The sequence below is a fragment of the Muntiacus reevesi genome, chromosome 14 (assembly GCF_963930625.1).
Source record: "Muntiacus reevesi chromosome 14, mMunRee1.1, whole genome shotgun sequence".
Taxonomy (NCBI): domain Eukaryota; kingdom Metazoa; phylum Chordata; class Mammalia; order Artiodactyla; family Cervidae; genus Muntiacus; species Muntiacus reevesi.
In genome coordinates, this window is record NC_089262.1 from 59447339 (window position 1) to 59464416 (window position 17078).

General features: G+C 37.8%; 1 protein-coding gene across 1 annotated transcript in view; it reads left to right on the forward strand.

The window, feature by feature from the left end:
- Positions 1–2136: 2136 nt before the first annotated feature.
- The window catches only part of TNPO1 (transportin 1), an 89012-nt gene continuing 74070 nt past the window's right edge, over positions 2137–17078 (forward strand). The window contains exon 1 of the mRNA XM_065905687.1: positions 2137–2258. Within this exon, the coding sequence (XP_065761759.1) occupies positions 2244–2258 (15 nt within the window). The 5' untranslated portion in view covers positions 2137–2243. The remainder of the gene's footprint in view (positions 2259–17078) is intronic.

The window sequence follows — 17078 nt, forward strand, 5'->3', positions numbered from 1 at the left end:
TTAAACTCAAAGTTTATTTATTATTTTTAATTTCAGTATATGTCATTTAAAATACCAACAATTCTTAAAAGTTTATCACATGAGCAATGTTGTACTGTATTTGGGTATAAAGAGAAAACACTCCTGGATTAGATGCTACTTCATTTGGTTAATTGTGCCAAGAGGAAAAAATAACAGGAAATTTAAAATAAAATAAATTGTGTTAATAAATCCTGGTTAATGATAAGATTTACTGTTTAAAACATGTATTTTTAATTTAACTTAAAGGACAAATATTAAAAACCTACATGTCTAAATATCTCTGTATCCAATAGAGAACTATTTTATATTAAAATTTTAATTCATTTTCATTTACATTTTATAAAAGAATGGATATTTAATTTGCCTAGTCTCAATTTCAAAACATTGATAATCAGTATTTTTTCCTTTCGAAATATCTTGGTCAATAAATCTTCTCACATACATTAAATAATACTTTACTTCTTTCTAATTCAACTATTTCCAAACTATTAGTTAGGCAAATTCCTTAGTAATTGCTTAATATATCTTTACACCTGTCATTATTTGCTAATCCTACACATTTTAAAAGTATTTCTGTTATTTTTCTTTAGCAAAGTAGCATACAAGTACCACATACACCCTGATTTGTAGAGAACAAGGTTCCCTATTCCATGACAGGACTTCTCAAATGCAGAAATATACCATTTGTTCTTTGGATAAATATACATATTTTGGATAAATATCCCTTGCAGATATACTGAACTATCAGTTACGAAGTTTGACATTAAGATTTTTTTTCTTGGTAATCTATTCCTATTTCAGGGGCCTCTTTTTGCTTCACACTACTGCATGCAACTGCTATTGAATTTGTAGGCTGATGAGGCAGCCTCCCAGAATTACTGTTAGAAAATGTTAATCATAATTATAAATATTTTAGTTATTTAAAATATTTTTTCTTCTATGTTCAATTTTCTAATGATAGAAAAGCTCCTTTTCTACTCAAAGTCTAAGTTAAATAAACATTCTTTCATAAAATGATTGTTGTTGCAAATGAAAATTAACAAGTTTATTAACAAATAAGATGTCTCAGTAGCAAAAAACACTTTCCAGTATTGGTGCTACAATTTTATCTAGAAGATACCTGGAAGGCAACAACCACCACACATTTTCAAAACATAATGTATACAGCATTTGCAAGTAGGATAGTTAAAACTGCTGGTATTTTTACACACATTGACCACGTGAGGAAGAATATTCTCAGCGGCATCCTCACCTTAGGAAATAATGATCTAGCTATGCAAATTTAAAATATTCATATATAGTAAATTTATATATAAGAATAATGTGGGGCAGGGAACTATTTATCTATTCACTATCATTATTATAAATGAGTATATAAAATGTCTACCTTTATATACTTATTTATATAAAGTATAAATATTTTTCTGTCCAGAAAATAGAAGACATTTTAATTTCTCATGATGGCCTGTTACGGAGAGGAGAACCTGTTATTTCCAACAGCAAGAAACGACACTTTTATATGAACACACGCCTGAAGACGTAAAACCTAATTTTAGAAAGCATTTAATTTCACCTACATAGCAGTCGATGTGTTAGACACAGCATACCTCAAAAGCTATCCTGTAATATTCGCGGACAAGCGTCCACCCTATCTATCCACTGAAGCCATTCCTGCTTTTTACCAGAGGCGCTGGAACTGTATTATGTGGAATATGCGGCACGTTCGGTATTAAATAGGCTCCCGGGGCTGGGCTGTCACTTTGGAGTCATTCCCCGGGAAGGGCCGTCGTGCTCGGAGGCAGCCACACTTGCAGGGCCATTTTGGCCGAGGCCTCACAGTGCAGAGCAGCGTCAGCAGCGGCTCCTCCTGAACCAGAGGCTCAGGCCCGCGAGCCGGCCGCAGGAGGCGCGAGCTGGAGCCCGGCAGCGGGCCGAGACCCGAGGCCCGAGGCCCGAGGCTGCAGCGCGGGCTTAGAAACCGCTGCCACGCGCCGCCAGGCGCAGGTCCTTAGGCCCCTCAGTCCCCCGGCCGCGGTTTTCCCAGCCCCGGCGCCGTTGCCAAGGCGACCGCCGCCGAACGTTCCCGCGGCGGGCCCCGCCCCCCGTCCAATCGGACCGGCGCTCGCCGGAGCCCAGATTCTCTTTGTTCCGCAGCCATTTCAGGCCCCGGACGGGAGGCAACGCCGCTTCGGCAGAGGGCCCGAGCGCCGGAGGCCTCTGGGATGGTGTGGGACCGGGTAGGTGGCGTGAGGGTGCGCGGCCCCTGACTGGAGGGCGGGAACCGAGGCAAGCTGTTCGCAAGCTGCCTGACGGCCGCGGGGAGAGGCGCCGCCGCCTCATCGGTGCCACTCTGGCCGTTTGGAGCCCGGCGGCGGCGGCGGCGCGGTTCTAAGCCCAACAGCTGCTGGCCCGGGCGTCCTTGGGGATCCGGACAGGGGGCGGGCGGCGGCTCTTCAGGTGTCCGAGATTAGGGCCCGTAGCCTCTGAGGGGTGGCAGGAAGAAGGTCTGCGCCTCAGGGAGCTATTTGAACCGCGGCGTTTGAGGGCCCTGGGGACCGCAGCCGCTACCCCGGGACAGCTGCTCCTCGCGGGTTCTGGGCACCGTCGGGCGCTGCCCCGGATGCCCGCTCTTTGTCCCCGCCCGGCTCCTTCTGCTCCGGCGTCCCGGGCGCTCACGCACCACCGCCTCCACACTGCGACGGCTGATCGCTGTCTTCAGGCGGCTTTTTTCCCCTTGGGGACTCGAGGTTTCACGACATGTTTACATAATTTTAATGTTTGTGACTACGGGTTTTGCGTGGGTCTATGTTTTTGCACTTCTGCCCTTCTGTACCTCTCCCACGCGAACACGCCCCAGGGAACTGCTGCTGAGAAGCGGACCCACGCCACAAGCAACCTGTTTGGGGAGTGGTTTTCTTCCTTTTGAAAGCAATCGCTTGTTAACTTGTTTTCACATTTTAAGAATCACCTGGATTGTACAAGGACTGCATAGTTTTAAGCGCGTTACCTTAGCCATCACTAATCGGTTCCGTTCTTCCACAGATAAAAATATAGAAAATTAAAGTTGGAGACTGTCCACAAATTGATTTTGACAGTTGTGTTAAGAAGCTCAGTAGCAATCCTGCCTTGAAGCTTGTAACTTCAGTGATGAGTGTATCAATGGTGGTTTGTTTGTTTTTTTACCTAAAGGAAAGTTGTTTTTTTTTTTAATACAAGTTGTATCGTGTAGTAGGTATTTGAAAATGCAAGACTGTAAAATGGCTGTCCTGACATGCTCGTTTTTAGGATAACAAAAGTTACATTTGGTTTTAAGTTTCTCTATTTTGTCTAAGCTTTCATATTAGAACAGTAAATAAGTCATACTTAATCAGGGGAGGATTCCTTTTTTAGAAATCAATTCTGTTTTCCATTTTTACTCTCTCCTGCACCTATTCTTCTTAGAGAATGACTCTACCAAGTTGAAAACTTGCAACTGCTAAAGAGAAATACTAGCTTGAAGGTGCAGATTTCTTTTTTATTCTGCAGTGTATGCAATGCGTAAATGCATAACAGTTTGGCAGTTCACCTAATTTAATGAGAGCCTGATGAACTACTAGTGATCCATTTTCTTTTACCTAAAAGAGGTAAAAGATGTTGATGTTGTTACATTTTCATCCTAGATATTCAGGGAATTACTGAATTCAGATACTTTAAAGTTGTATAGCTTATTATTATTATATATTATGAGCAGGATAAGATTTTGGCAAATATATGATTCCAGTTGTAAATCTTTCTGTTATCAAAACTTTTTGTATCCATTGTTTTTATGACTAATCTTTTTATATAATGTTAAAGCCATCTCATGAACTCTGTTTTTCTAAATCCTGTAAATGAACTGTACTGAAATATAAATGTATTATGTTTAGAAGAATTGCTTGCAGTTAACCATGTTGGATTACTGCAGACACTGTTTTTAAGAAAAGGAATTTGGTAATAAAGGAAGTCAAATTATATATATAACATATATAGGTGACATATATAATGAAATAAATTTATCAAATGTAAACTGCAGAGAAGAACACAGCAATAAGTGGGAGTTATTTGTTTTGCCCAGGATATAAATTATGAATTTTTCCCTAAAATTGATATTTGAATACATATTGGTATTCAAAGAGATCTTGTTCCTAAAAAACAAAAGGGTGAAAAAGCTGAGAAAATCAAAGTGAGAAGTTTTTAGAAACAGTGTAGAATAATTCCACCTTCAGAAAGGTAGGATCAGAGACAGCTAAGAGACAGCTAAGTTCCCCAGATGTTGAAAATCTTTCTTAGTTGGTTCCATTCAGCCAGTGCTATGATAGCTCTCTGGTGAGTGCTGGCAGGTAAGAGAGGTCTTCTGGATTGTATAGGGTGAGGAATTTACAATGGAAGACAGAGGTTTTCAGAAGTGGTAACTCTAGATTTATAGTTCTATAGATGGGTGTTGGCCTTCCTTGGTGGCTCAGATTCTTTAGAATCTGCCTGCCATGCAACAACCTCAGCAGACTCAGGTTCAGTCCCTGGATCAGGAAGATCCCCTGGAGGAGGGCGTGGCAACCTACTCCACTATTCTTTCCTGAAACATGCCATGGACAGGCTAAATCCATAGGGTCCCAAAGAGTCAGGACATGACCGAAGTGACTTAGAATGCACACACAGATGGGTGTTAAGGTGGGAAGGAGTTTTCAGAAGCCACATTTGCTTATTTCAAGACCTCCTTACTAGAATTATTTGAAGTACTGTCTAATAATGTTAAGAGTTCTGGAGTCTTAATGGTTAAATGACATACTAGAACAGGGTGTAGATTTGTCTTAGAATTTTATGCAGTAGATAGAACAAATACAGAAATGGTGGCTACATCTTATTCCAAAATGGCACCTGATAGCTGAGCAAATATTTGAACTCAGAATTGAAGGAAAGCTGAAGGAAATCTGATATCTGCAAGACTACAAGATTTGAATCAACACATGTCTTTTTAATGGTAAAAAATTTTAAAACAAAGCAAGTCTTTTCAGTGTAATACTATAAGTTCTTAGAACTGGGCCTGGCATGGCACTTCATAAATAATAACTGTTATTATCATCATCTTTGACATGGTCATTGGTATTTTAGAAATCCATAGAAAGCAACCATAAAATAATAATCACAATCAGGACCATGAGGTGATTAAGCCTTTTGATACATTTCCTTCCAATATTTTTTCTCAGTTTATTTGATTTTTATACAGTTGAGATTTTAATATTAGTTTGCTTTTTTCAACCTAGCACCATAAGCATTCTGACATGCTATGAAATTATTTTGTCAGCATCTTTTTAAATGACCACATGATATTTTTATGAATTTCTCATAATTAAACATTTTGCTGTTGGACAGTTAGCAGGTTTCTTTTATTATATTTTTGCAGTTATAATAAACACTACAATGAACATCCTTATACATAAAACAATTCCTGTGTTTTAGATTATTTCATTACAATAGATTTCCCAAAGTGAAAATATTGGGTCAGTGTATATGAACATCCAAAAACTCAGTTCATATTGCCAAACTGTTTTTACTTAAGGGAATGTAATAATGGAATTAAATTGAGGAGCACAGCATTTATTGCCCTTTTCCTGGAGTTGGAAGGGAAGAGAGAGTGAATTAACATTTTTTTCTATTATATGATGAGGTAATATGACAGTCATGATTTGTAGGCATTTGGCATACATTACTACTTTTACATACATTATGCTCATTTTCCTAGCCCCTGTTGCTTTACACGTGATAGTTACTTTCATTTTACTTAAGGGAGAACTGAAGTATCAGTAGGTAAGTAGTTTGCCCAGAGATTCAAGAGTGTTCATAGCTGAATCTGAATCTAGACCTGCATGATTATGAAGCTCATACTCTTATTTGTGAAGTTTTATGTGATACACATATTCAGAATCTTACAGTGAATATATGTATACATTGAATGAATACAGAATCATAAAATGAGTTTTATAGTTCCCTCTAATCTATTAACTATAGATCATAGACCACATTTTAAAATTTTTTACTTATTTATTTATTTATTTTTGGCTGCTCTCGGTCTTCAGTGCTTCTCGGGCTTTTCTCTAGTTGCCGGGAGCGGAGGCTGCTCTGTACTCAGCGGTGTGCGGGCTTCTCATTGCAGTGGCTTCTTTTGTTGCAGAACACAGCCTCTAGGGCATGCAGGCTTCACTGGTTGTGGTTCCAGGGCTCTAGAGCACAGACTCAATAGTTGTGGAGCTCAGGGCTTAGTTGCTCCAGCATGTGGGATCTTCCTGGACCAGGGATAGAACCCGTGTTTCCTGCATTGGCAGGTGGTTTCTTCACTGCTGAGCCACCAGGGAAGCCCCATAGGCCACATTTTGAAGATAGTAAACTGAGCTGGAAGTAATGAATGAATGACTTGCAAAGTTTTAAAACAGATAAGGTTTAACTATCCAGGTGTATTTTTAAAAGAAAAAAAAAAAAAAAGTACCAGGATGAGGTGTAATTGGTAAGGAGTGTATAAGCTGGTTTCTAAAATGATTGTAGCAAGCATTTGTGGGTGAAATGCTCTTAGTAAAGACCTCTTAGAGGAGAAGAAAATAAATCCATCAAATTTGGGGGTCAAGAGAAATGACAAAGGCCCATTAAATAAATAAATTCAAAAACATGTTTAGTGAAATCCCTGGCAAAGTGTCAACTGAAGTCTTAATAGAAAAGGAAAAATATATATATATGTTCCAGTTAAGGTAGAATAAGAATATCAACAAGGTGTGTAAGAATAATTTTATACCGAAAACTAAAGCAAAAAAAATTTTTTGGAGTTGTATTTTGTAGTTGACTTTGAAGCACTCTGAAGCCATTAGTGAAATAATTGTTGGTGAAGTCCCTGAAACCTCAGATACCAAAGTAACCACTACAGATGAAAAGATTGATCCCAGAAAGGTCAAAATTGCATTGCTTTTGTCTTTACTAGGCAGGGAATTAGGGGAGAGAAATACTTCACCAGATTGTGAGTGTACAAAATAGATGCAAATAAATAATTAGGGATAGATGGTATCCATCGAAAGTGTAAGTAAATGAATAAAAACATTGATCATTATACTGCCATTAGAAATAATGTTTTTGAAAAATACTTAATGAAGTAAAAATATAGTTTATTTTAGCTGGCATGTAGGAAAATGATGGAAAGATGCCAAATTATGGAGGACTTCATGTGCCCTTTATGCATTTAATGAGCATTTTTAGTGCTGAGATTGTCCCTTTTTCTCAAGAGATTTAGATCCTACTGTAGAGAGAGATATGTAAACAAAAAAGTACAATGAAGTGTAGGTAAAGCTTTTATGATATAAATCTGATGAGACCCTGTAAATATTTTCTGCTTTGTAGACAAACCAAACTTAGCCACTGTAGTGCAAAATCAACCATAGACAATATGGAAACCAAGGAGTGTGACTAGATTTGACTGGTAGGCTTTAAGGAGGAGAAGGGGACAACAGAGGATGAAATGATTGGATGGCATCACTGACTTAATGGACATGAATTTGAGCAAGCTCCAGGAGTTGGTGATGGACAGGGAGGCCTGGCGTGCTACAGTCCATGGGGTCACAAAGAGTCAGACTGAGGGACTGAACTGAAGTAGAATCTCTAGTATATAGTAGAAGGATTTCAGGAGGAGATACCTACTGAACCTTGTATTGCCCTAGCATGAGCCATTGAAAGATTTGAAACAAGAAATTTGCAGTGTTGATTTGTGTGATTCATTAAGAACAGAAAAATAAGTTATTTTTAGGTGCTGTAAACTAATAAAGAGGATTCAATTTTTTTTTTATTCAATTTTTTTAATGGGCAAATTCATTGACAAGGAAGTACAGCAATCATGAAATTAATGCTCTACCCCACCAACAGGGAAATGCAAAGTAAAACAGTGAAAATATTTTTTACCCATCAGATTGGCAAAAGTGATAAGAATGTAGAATGTATTTTCTTTGAATGTAATGATAAGGTTGTAGGGGAAGTCAAACATTGAATAAATCAGTAGAGCCATTTTAATTTTCAAGTAAAAACATTTTCGACCTGAGCAGTTTCTATTTCTTAGAGAAACATATGGGTGTATCAGGAATCATGTATATTCAAGGAAGTCTTTGTCAGTAGTCATAGAATCTCCAGACTTCCAGGTCACCTTTTGTCTCCTCCACTCTCAATCATTAAAAGGTCTATATTTAGCTCCTTTTTTTTTGAACCCCCATCCCAGCTCTTCATATCCTTCTGCTGTGCCTCCGGCAAAATCCAAAGCTCAACAAAGCTAGTGTTCTCCCTCCGTTCTGCCTGAAAATCCTTAGTTTTGGGTTATGTCCTCAGATTATGTGACTACTTCCGTTTATGATTGCTATCAACTGCTAACATTAAGGTCATTCCTCCTCATTTCTCTCTCATTTTTGCTCCAGGCCCTTGCCCTCTCTTCAATACCACTCAATCTTTATATTGAAGTTAGAATAAGTACACCTGATTTTTCCTCCAGTGTTCTTCCTATCTACTCTATCTTATCTCAGTCACTCATTCCCAAAGTGGTTCCCTCTTGCATTGTCAGTAAATGCAGTCCCTCTGTGGTTACTATTTCATGTTTTCTACTCTTTGACCATACTTCCTATCTAGTAGTTCGCTCCTTCTAGTTAGTGTCTCTGCCCCGACTTTCTCTTTACCCCAATGGAATTGCCAGTTTGTTGATCCTATTACTGTGTCCCTGCCACTCACCCTCTTGATGTTTTTACTTCCTTTCTTACTTGGTTTAAATTCCACGGTTTATCACTCCTTTGGATGACTCCCTTGCTCTTCACTTGTTTAGTAGAACCACACACTGGTTAAAACCAACTCTCTGCTTTCTTTGCACCTGCCCCTAGGTATCTTAGTATGGCTAGAAGAACACAACCACATATGACCACATTGTGTGTGAATTGTTATGCTGCCTATTGATTGTGCTGTATTTTCCTAGTCTGTTCACTTTCCCACTTTTCTTGATAACTATTTCGTATCTTCTTTTCTTAAGTCCTCCAACATGTCTTTTCCCATCCTCATTTTCAGTTCATTACCTTGCTTCCTATGTTATTAAGAAAACTGAAGCAGTCAGCAAACTTCCACACACTTCCACCACCCCGTGAACTACGATCATCTGTGTCAATACATGCTGTCTTCTTGCTTGTTATCTTAGATGAGCTGTTCTATGTTCTTTTGTCTGCTTTTGTATTAGAGCCTATCCTTTCTCCTCTATCATCTGCTCAAGGAATTGCTTCAGCTTCTGTCCTTTCACATTAATTTTTTCCTTTGCTGGATTATTTCTATCAGCAAAAGACAAGCTATTACTTCTACTATGTTAAAAAAAAAAATGATCCACTCTTCACCACCTGTTTCCCCATATTTTTTATTTCCTTTTGCAGCACTATTCCCCTGAAAGAGTTGTCTATATTTGCTGTTGCCATTTTCTCCTCCCATACTCTGTCAAACTCATTCCAGTCAGGCCTTTGTACCATTCTGAGCTGAGACAGTTCCTTAGTTTCTCCAGTAACTTTCATGTGGCCAGATGCCATATGTTATTGAGTCTGTTCATCTTTCTTAACCTGTCCGCAACATTTGACAGAGCTATTTCTCTTAATCTTGAAACACTGTCTTCTTTGCTTTGCAGAATAACTCACACCCCTGGTTATCTCCTACCTCAGTGCTGGCTCCTTGTAACTCTCCTTTACCTTTCTTTATGCAGACTTCTTAGTGTTGGAGAGCCCCAGAGCTCAGGCCTTGCTTTCTGTGTTTCACACATACTCACTGCATTGGTAATCTCATTCAGTCTCATGGCTTTAAATACCGTCTAAATGCCCTATGTGCTCAGTCACTCAGTCGTGTCTGACTGTTTGCAGCCCCATGGACTGTAGCCCACCAGGCTCCTCTGTCCATGGGATTTTCCAGGCAGGAATACTGGAGAGGGTTGCTCTTTGCTTCTGCAGGGGATCTTCTCCACCCAGGGATCGAACCTAGATCTTCTGCGTTGCGGACAGATTCTTTACCAACTGAGCCACTAGAGCAGTTGCCTTCTAAATGTTAGCAGTGCCCAGATCTTTATCCTCTCTCTCTAATTCCTTACATATTCAACCCCTGTTCGACATTTCTACCTAAATGTCTGATAATAGGCCTCAGGCTCAGCTTGTTGTAACTTACCTCCTAAATGTCCTCCCAGTACTGGCTCTACCCACAGACTTCACCATTTTGGTTTGTCAATGGCAACTCCATCCTCCCAGTACTTCACACTAAAATACTGGAGTTGTTCTTGTCTTTGCTCTTTCTTTGACACATCCATTCCATTAAGACAACCTTTTTTTCCCCCTTATCATCAAAATATATCCAGAATTTTACCATGCTTCACCCGCTTCACTACCCTTAACGTGGTCCAAACCACAACCATCATATCTTTTTGGATTACTTAAATAGGATTCTGCCTGGTCTCCCTGTTCTACCCTACCCTCCTGCCAGCAGTCTTCCTTCAGTATAGTAGCCAGAGCAAACCTTTTACGAATTAATACAGTCTCTGTCACTTCTCCATTCAAAGCCCTGTAGTTCACCCTTTGACTCAGAGAATCTAGTCCTTGCGATAACTTACAAGGCTCTACATAATCTATCCAACCCATTTCCCTTTCTTCTTACCTCCCTGACCTCATTTCCCACTACCACTTTCCCTCCTTACTCACTGGCCTTCGCTCAGCTCTCACATTCTCTAAACACTGTTTAATACTGCATCCTAACCCTTTGTCCTCCTTACCCTGGGTTCTTTTTACTTTGTGCATACCACATACCACCTTCTAACACACAATTAGGGGTCAGCAGGCTAGATCTCCATTGCCCTGTGGCCCGTTTTTGTACAGCCTATGAGCTAAGAATGACTTTTACATTTTTTAAGGATTGTAAAACAGAAAGACTATATAACAGATATATTCTTAGTATTTGGCCTGAACGTGGCCTGCAAAGTGCAGAAAATTTACTTTCTAGGCCTTTGCAGAAAGGTTAGCACTAAATATTCTGTTTGTTGTCTTTCTCTTCTTACATGAATGTAAGCTCCAAGAGGGCAAAGATCTTTGTTTTCTTTATTGCTCTATTTGCAATAAGAACAGTGCCTAGAATATAGACAATCAGTAAATATTTGTTAAAAGAATGAATTGCTTGTAATGGTATAAAATTAAAATGAAATGGCAACCCACTCCAGTATTCTTGCCTGGAGAATTCCCATGGACAGAGGAGCCTGGCAGGCTACAGTCCATGAGGTCGCAAGAGTCAGACATGACTTAGTGACTAAACCACCACCAAGCCAGAGCTAAATATAATGAGTAGGAAAGCTAAAGTGTATTTTAAAAGAGTTTTTATAGAACCGAAATAAAAGTCATTTTATTTTGACATAAAGATATGTATTTAAATGCTCTCAAAACAGCTTTGTAAGGATACAGTGTCAAATGAATATTAGAGTACCTTTGGGGAAGAGACCAGGATTAGGAGAGGTACTTGAAGGGAACTTGAATTTCATCAAGTATTGTTTACTTTAATACAGTAAGATGCAGCAGATATCAGTTTTTCATTTAAAGATTCTCCTAATGAAGAGAAAGGGGAAAAAAACAGGTACTGACTGAAGCAGTGAGAAGAAATAGAGAGTAAGCGGGTAGAGAGAGAGGGAAGAAAACATTGCTGGCCAAATATGACATTTGAGAAAGGCAGTCTGAGAAGTGAGCAGTATCAATATTTGAAGATAGAGCAAGCAAAAGTAAGACTCTTAAGTAGGAAAAAGCATAACATCAGGGAACTATAAGAAAACTGGTGTGGAGCACAGTGGAAAAGGGGGACAGAGTCTGCTAGGAGATTAGTTCAGAGAGAGACAGAGTCCCACATTAGGAACAATTTTGTAGGCTATGGTAAGAATAAAGTGAAAGTTGCTCAGTCATGTACAACTCTTTGTGACCCCATGGACTGTACAGTCCATGGAATTCTCCAGGCCAGAATACTGGAGTGTGTAGCCTTTCCCTTCTCCAGGGGATCTTTCCAACCCAGGGCTTGAACCCAGGTCTCCCACATTGCATTTGAATTCTTTACCAGCTGAGCCACCAGGGAAGCCCATGCTAAGAATAGGAGGTTTTATTTTTAATTGTGAAGAGAAACCATTGGACAGTTTTGATGGAGAGAAGATATAATTGCAACTTTAACTTGATTATTTTTGCTGCTTCATCTCAAAAAATGGGACTGGACGTGAACAAGAGGGAAGGCCGGGTAACCAATTATACTAGACTACTTTTGTAGAAAATAGTATCTGGACTATGGTAGATAGTAAAGGTGAAAAGTGGTCAGATTCAGAGTATATTTTAAGGGTATATTTTGACAGAACTGACTGATGGTTTAAGTGTAGACTATAAGAGAAATCAAGGATTACACCTTGGTATTTTGACGTGAACAACTTTGAACACTAATAGCATTTACTAGTGATAGGCAACTGGAGGAGGAACAAATTTGAGTGAGATGAAGAAGAAAATCAAGTTCTGCTTTAGCCAGCAAAGTTTGAGATATTCATTTAATAAACAAGTAAATATGTCTTACAAGATGTTGGATACTTGAGTCTGCAATTCAAAGGGCTATTCATTGGCACAGACTGGATAGATTATGTAGATAGGAGAAAGATACCTGGGATATTTAGGGGTGGGGGGTCAGCAAGGTAAAATGAAAACCAAAGGAGATGTATTGCCACAGGCTAAGAGGTGAAAGAATCGTTGCCTGTTTTCAGCACTGTGGAGAAATTAAGATGAGGCCAAGAAGAAACCATTCGGTTTGACAACAAGAAAATCTCAGTCTCATGGAATATAGTTGGGGGGCGAGGGGGAAACAGGGTGATTGTACCCAGCTTTCAAGATGTTTCTGTGAATGGAAGGGAATAATTGAGCATTAATTGGAAAGAGTGAGTAAATGGAGTAAAAACTTGTTTTTTAAGATATTTTTAGATAATTTTAAACTTAGAGAAAAGTTACGGGAGTAATTGGGAAAACTCTCATATACCCTTTACTTGCATCCACCCATTTATAACATTTTGCCACTTTCTTCCAGCCATTGCCACATGAAATTATTTTTTGAGTAGGTTGCATACATCTTGCTCCTCTACCCTTTAAAACCTTAATATTACATCTTAAGAGCCACAGGATATTCTCTTCTGAAACCACATATAGTCATCAACTTCAGGAAATTTAGTGTTTTACAGTCTGTATTACAACTTTGTCACTTGTTCTGGTAACATCCTTTATAACATTTTTTTTTTTTTCCTGCAGTACAGGATCCAGTCTAGGGTTTTATATTACTTTTCACTGTCATCTTTTTAGACAGAGTTTTTTTTAATGGAACTCAGCCATTTTTCCTCGTAATAGCCCCATGAGGTAGAAGTACTATTAATTATCTCATTTTGTAGATCATAGGTTAATTATTCTTTCCATGACTAATAAGTGGCAGAACAAGAATGCAGAGTCAAGCTAAGGAACAACAGGGTTTGTACGCTTAAGCTGTATACAACAGTGCCTCCCATGTAGTGCATGGAAAAGTCTGGAATTCCTCATTTGACGTGGGCAAATAAGTCAAATATAGAAATCAGAGGCAAAGACTCGTATGTCAAAAAAGTGATTTTAAATTTCTAGATCTAGGTTATAACTCTTGGCAATGGTGGATCAGAGTGTCATGTCACCTTGATGAGCATCAGGACAGAAGGAAACAAGGAAAGGAAAGTAAAGATACTTAAAATATATATGTAAATTTTACCAGCATGTGTGTGCATGCTCTACCATGTACGACTCTTTCCAGCCCCATGGACTGTAGCCCTCCAGGCTCCTCTGTTAATGGAATTTTCCAGGCAAGAATACTGGAGCGGGTTGCCATTTCTTCCTCCAGGGGATCTTCCTGACCCAGGGATCAAACCCATGTCTCCTGCATTGGCAGGCAGATTATTTACCACTGAGTCACCTGGGAAGCCCAGATTTTGCCAGACACGTTTTTGAGTTACTATTGCTGATTGTTTAGAAAGGTAAAATAAAGTACTTAAGTTAATTCTTTTGTGGTAAAGTTTTAATTGGCAGTATATATGGGTATGAACTGGAGAGTCCTAACATATGTTTTGGCTCATAAAATATTGCTTATCAAACCTTTTTTAGAAAATATTAGGAGAATTAATTTAGGAAAAGAGTTTTAAACCATGAATCATTGAAACTACAGGTGATCCAAAGAGTAGGAATTAGAATACTGCATTGGATTTTTAGCTCAATAATGTTTTATACAGTTTTTTTGTTACACAGTTTTGAGGATATAATGGGCAAAGACTTCTATTGGGTAGAAATCCAAGTTAGGATGACAATTTTTGTACATAATATTTTCAACTAAAGAATGAATTCGGTAAGAACTGACCTAAGCCTGGTGCAGTCAGTTCACAGGAGCCCAGGTATTTGCTGAAAGAAACACATGACATGAAATTCTCGCTCAAGTAATTTAGCACTCCCAGAACTACAATTGAGTTGAATACAAGTTTCTTTGAAGACTTGGAGAATTTCAGTAGCAAATATAAAGTAAGGCTGGCTTTGGTATGTAGAATATGACCAGATTCATTATTTACTATATGTTTTAACTTCTAGAAGCTGAAAAGGAGCATGGTGTTTAATTGCTTTGTAAGTAAGGAAGTGAACCAACAAGTATAAATGACCTGTACAGGACTGCCCGGCCAGTTCTTGTGCAGAGAAAAACTGAGACAAAAGCCCCAGATCTCTGACACGCCTTTTTCACTGATGTTATTTTGGCTTGTCATGGCACAGAGGACTTGAAGACCCAAGCAGGTTGTCTTAACACCCGGTGAAATTACACTGGCTGGGAGCTGAAGTGTCTGTTTTGCTTCCCCAAATTTCCTCCTTCCCTTGGTCTGACACCACCCCCACCATACATCAAGGATGAAACAGTGGAGAAACTGTAAAGGTAGGAAGTTTTTCTGGAGTCTGTTTTAGCATAGATAGTAAGCCCAGAATCAAGAGAGTGATATAGTGGTTTCAGATTTAATGAAGGAATTTGTTGGGGAAGCTTAACAGCCAGTAAAAAAAATTAAAAATTGAGTCATTGAAAAGGAAAAGTGTCTTAATAAAAAACCTAGCTTTGTTTTACCCTCACATTCCAGTGGGCTAGAGGCTTTTGTGTTGGTATTGTTACTTGTTGATCAGGTACACAGCAGACATTTTTATTTGTTAAACAGAATCTACACCTTCACACTCCAGTGAGATTCTGGTGGAGTTTAAAATTGCTCAGCAACTCAGACAGAATTGTAATTTCAGATCAAATTATTATTTGGGAATTATTATTTATTTGGGAAATAAAAACCGTCCATCTCAAATGCTATGGCATCAAGTTCATCAACTGTGTAGCCACGTATTGAGTTGTTGAATTGAGTAGCATAAAGAAATCTTAGGAATTTCCTAGTTCATCTCTCTTCCCAGGCTTTTATTGTATTTGTAGTTTCCAGCTAAAAAATCCAGCATATATAAGTGCTGAATACATGTTTGCTTATTGATTTGATTTCTGGAGTTTCTTCTTTCTAGAACATGTGAATTACTCCTGTAGGAATGTATAATGAAGAGTTGAATGAAGACTATTTATTTCATTAACTGTAAATAATACAGATTAGTGATTTACGACAATTTTTTCTTAAAATTGAAGTATTATATGACTTAAGACAAAGATTTTGCTTTCTATGTCCCCAACCCTACTCCAGGAAAACAATTCAGGAAAAATTTGTTTTATAATAAATGAATTTATTTTTCTAAGGATCAGTTTAGTGTAATAGAAATAGTGTGTACTCTTAAGGCAGTTCATTAGAGTCCTATGTCTTATTCAATTTTAAGTGTCTGATCATGGATGTTATCTATCTCATAGACTAGACACAGAACTATACCATTAGTGTCAAGTTATAATTTGTAAGCATTTTTCCGCCCCATCTTACTACATTAGCTTCCTTAAGGAGAAAAATATATTAAGAATCTGTTGATGAGTATAACATAATCTTTTTTATCTTAAGTGAACAATTTTCATTTACTGTTTTTCTAAAGGTCTTAATTTTATTTAAAATATTTTGAATTTTTTCTGTTGGAGTATAATTGATTTACAACGTTGGCTTAGTTTTGCTGTATAGCAAAGTGAGTCAGTTGTACATAGACATATCTACTCTTTTTTAGATTCTGTTCCCATATAGGTCATTACAGAGTATTGAATAGAATTCCCTGTGCCATACAGTAGCTTCTTCTTATCTATCTTATATAGTAGTGTGTGTATGTCAAGCCCAAATATTTGTAGTTATAATTGTTGAGAAAATCAATTTAGAAGTTACTGGTATAGAAGTTTCAAGAACTGTCATAGAAGAATTATAGATCCTCTTTTCTAAGCTAAAATTCATTTTAATTTGCTTTTGGCATTTACATTTTTGTGGGATTTTTTTTCTTTCTAGTTTAATATACGGTTTAACTGAGTTATTTATTGATATTTTTCTTAAATGATATTTCCAAAAGTATGCATTGATGTTTTAAAAAATTAGGAAGTTGATGAGAGATGCTTGAAAATTTTTTTAAAGAATTTTGGTATTCTTATTTTATATTTTAGTTTAGGCTTACTGTGTCTGTGTGTCTTTGCATTTAAAATCTTAACATTAATTTGTTAAAAATTATCTCCATATGTATAAGATATTAAAATCATGATAAAAAACTAATCACAAGTATGGAATCTATAAATAATTCCCATTATCTCAGGAAAAGTAAGACATCTGTTCTCTAATTTTCAGGATGATCTTTCTCTGAAGCTAGGTCTGTGGGATCATAAAACAATTTTTTAATCTTAATAAACAGTTTTCACTTACAGTTTTCTAGTATAATTTTTTGTACAGTTCTTTTGCTTTCCAAAGGTTGAGTTAATTTTTCCCCAGTACTATAAAATATAAAAGATACTTTCATTTTCATTATTATTTTCATATC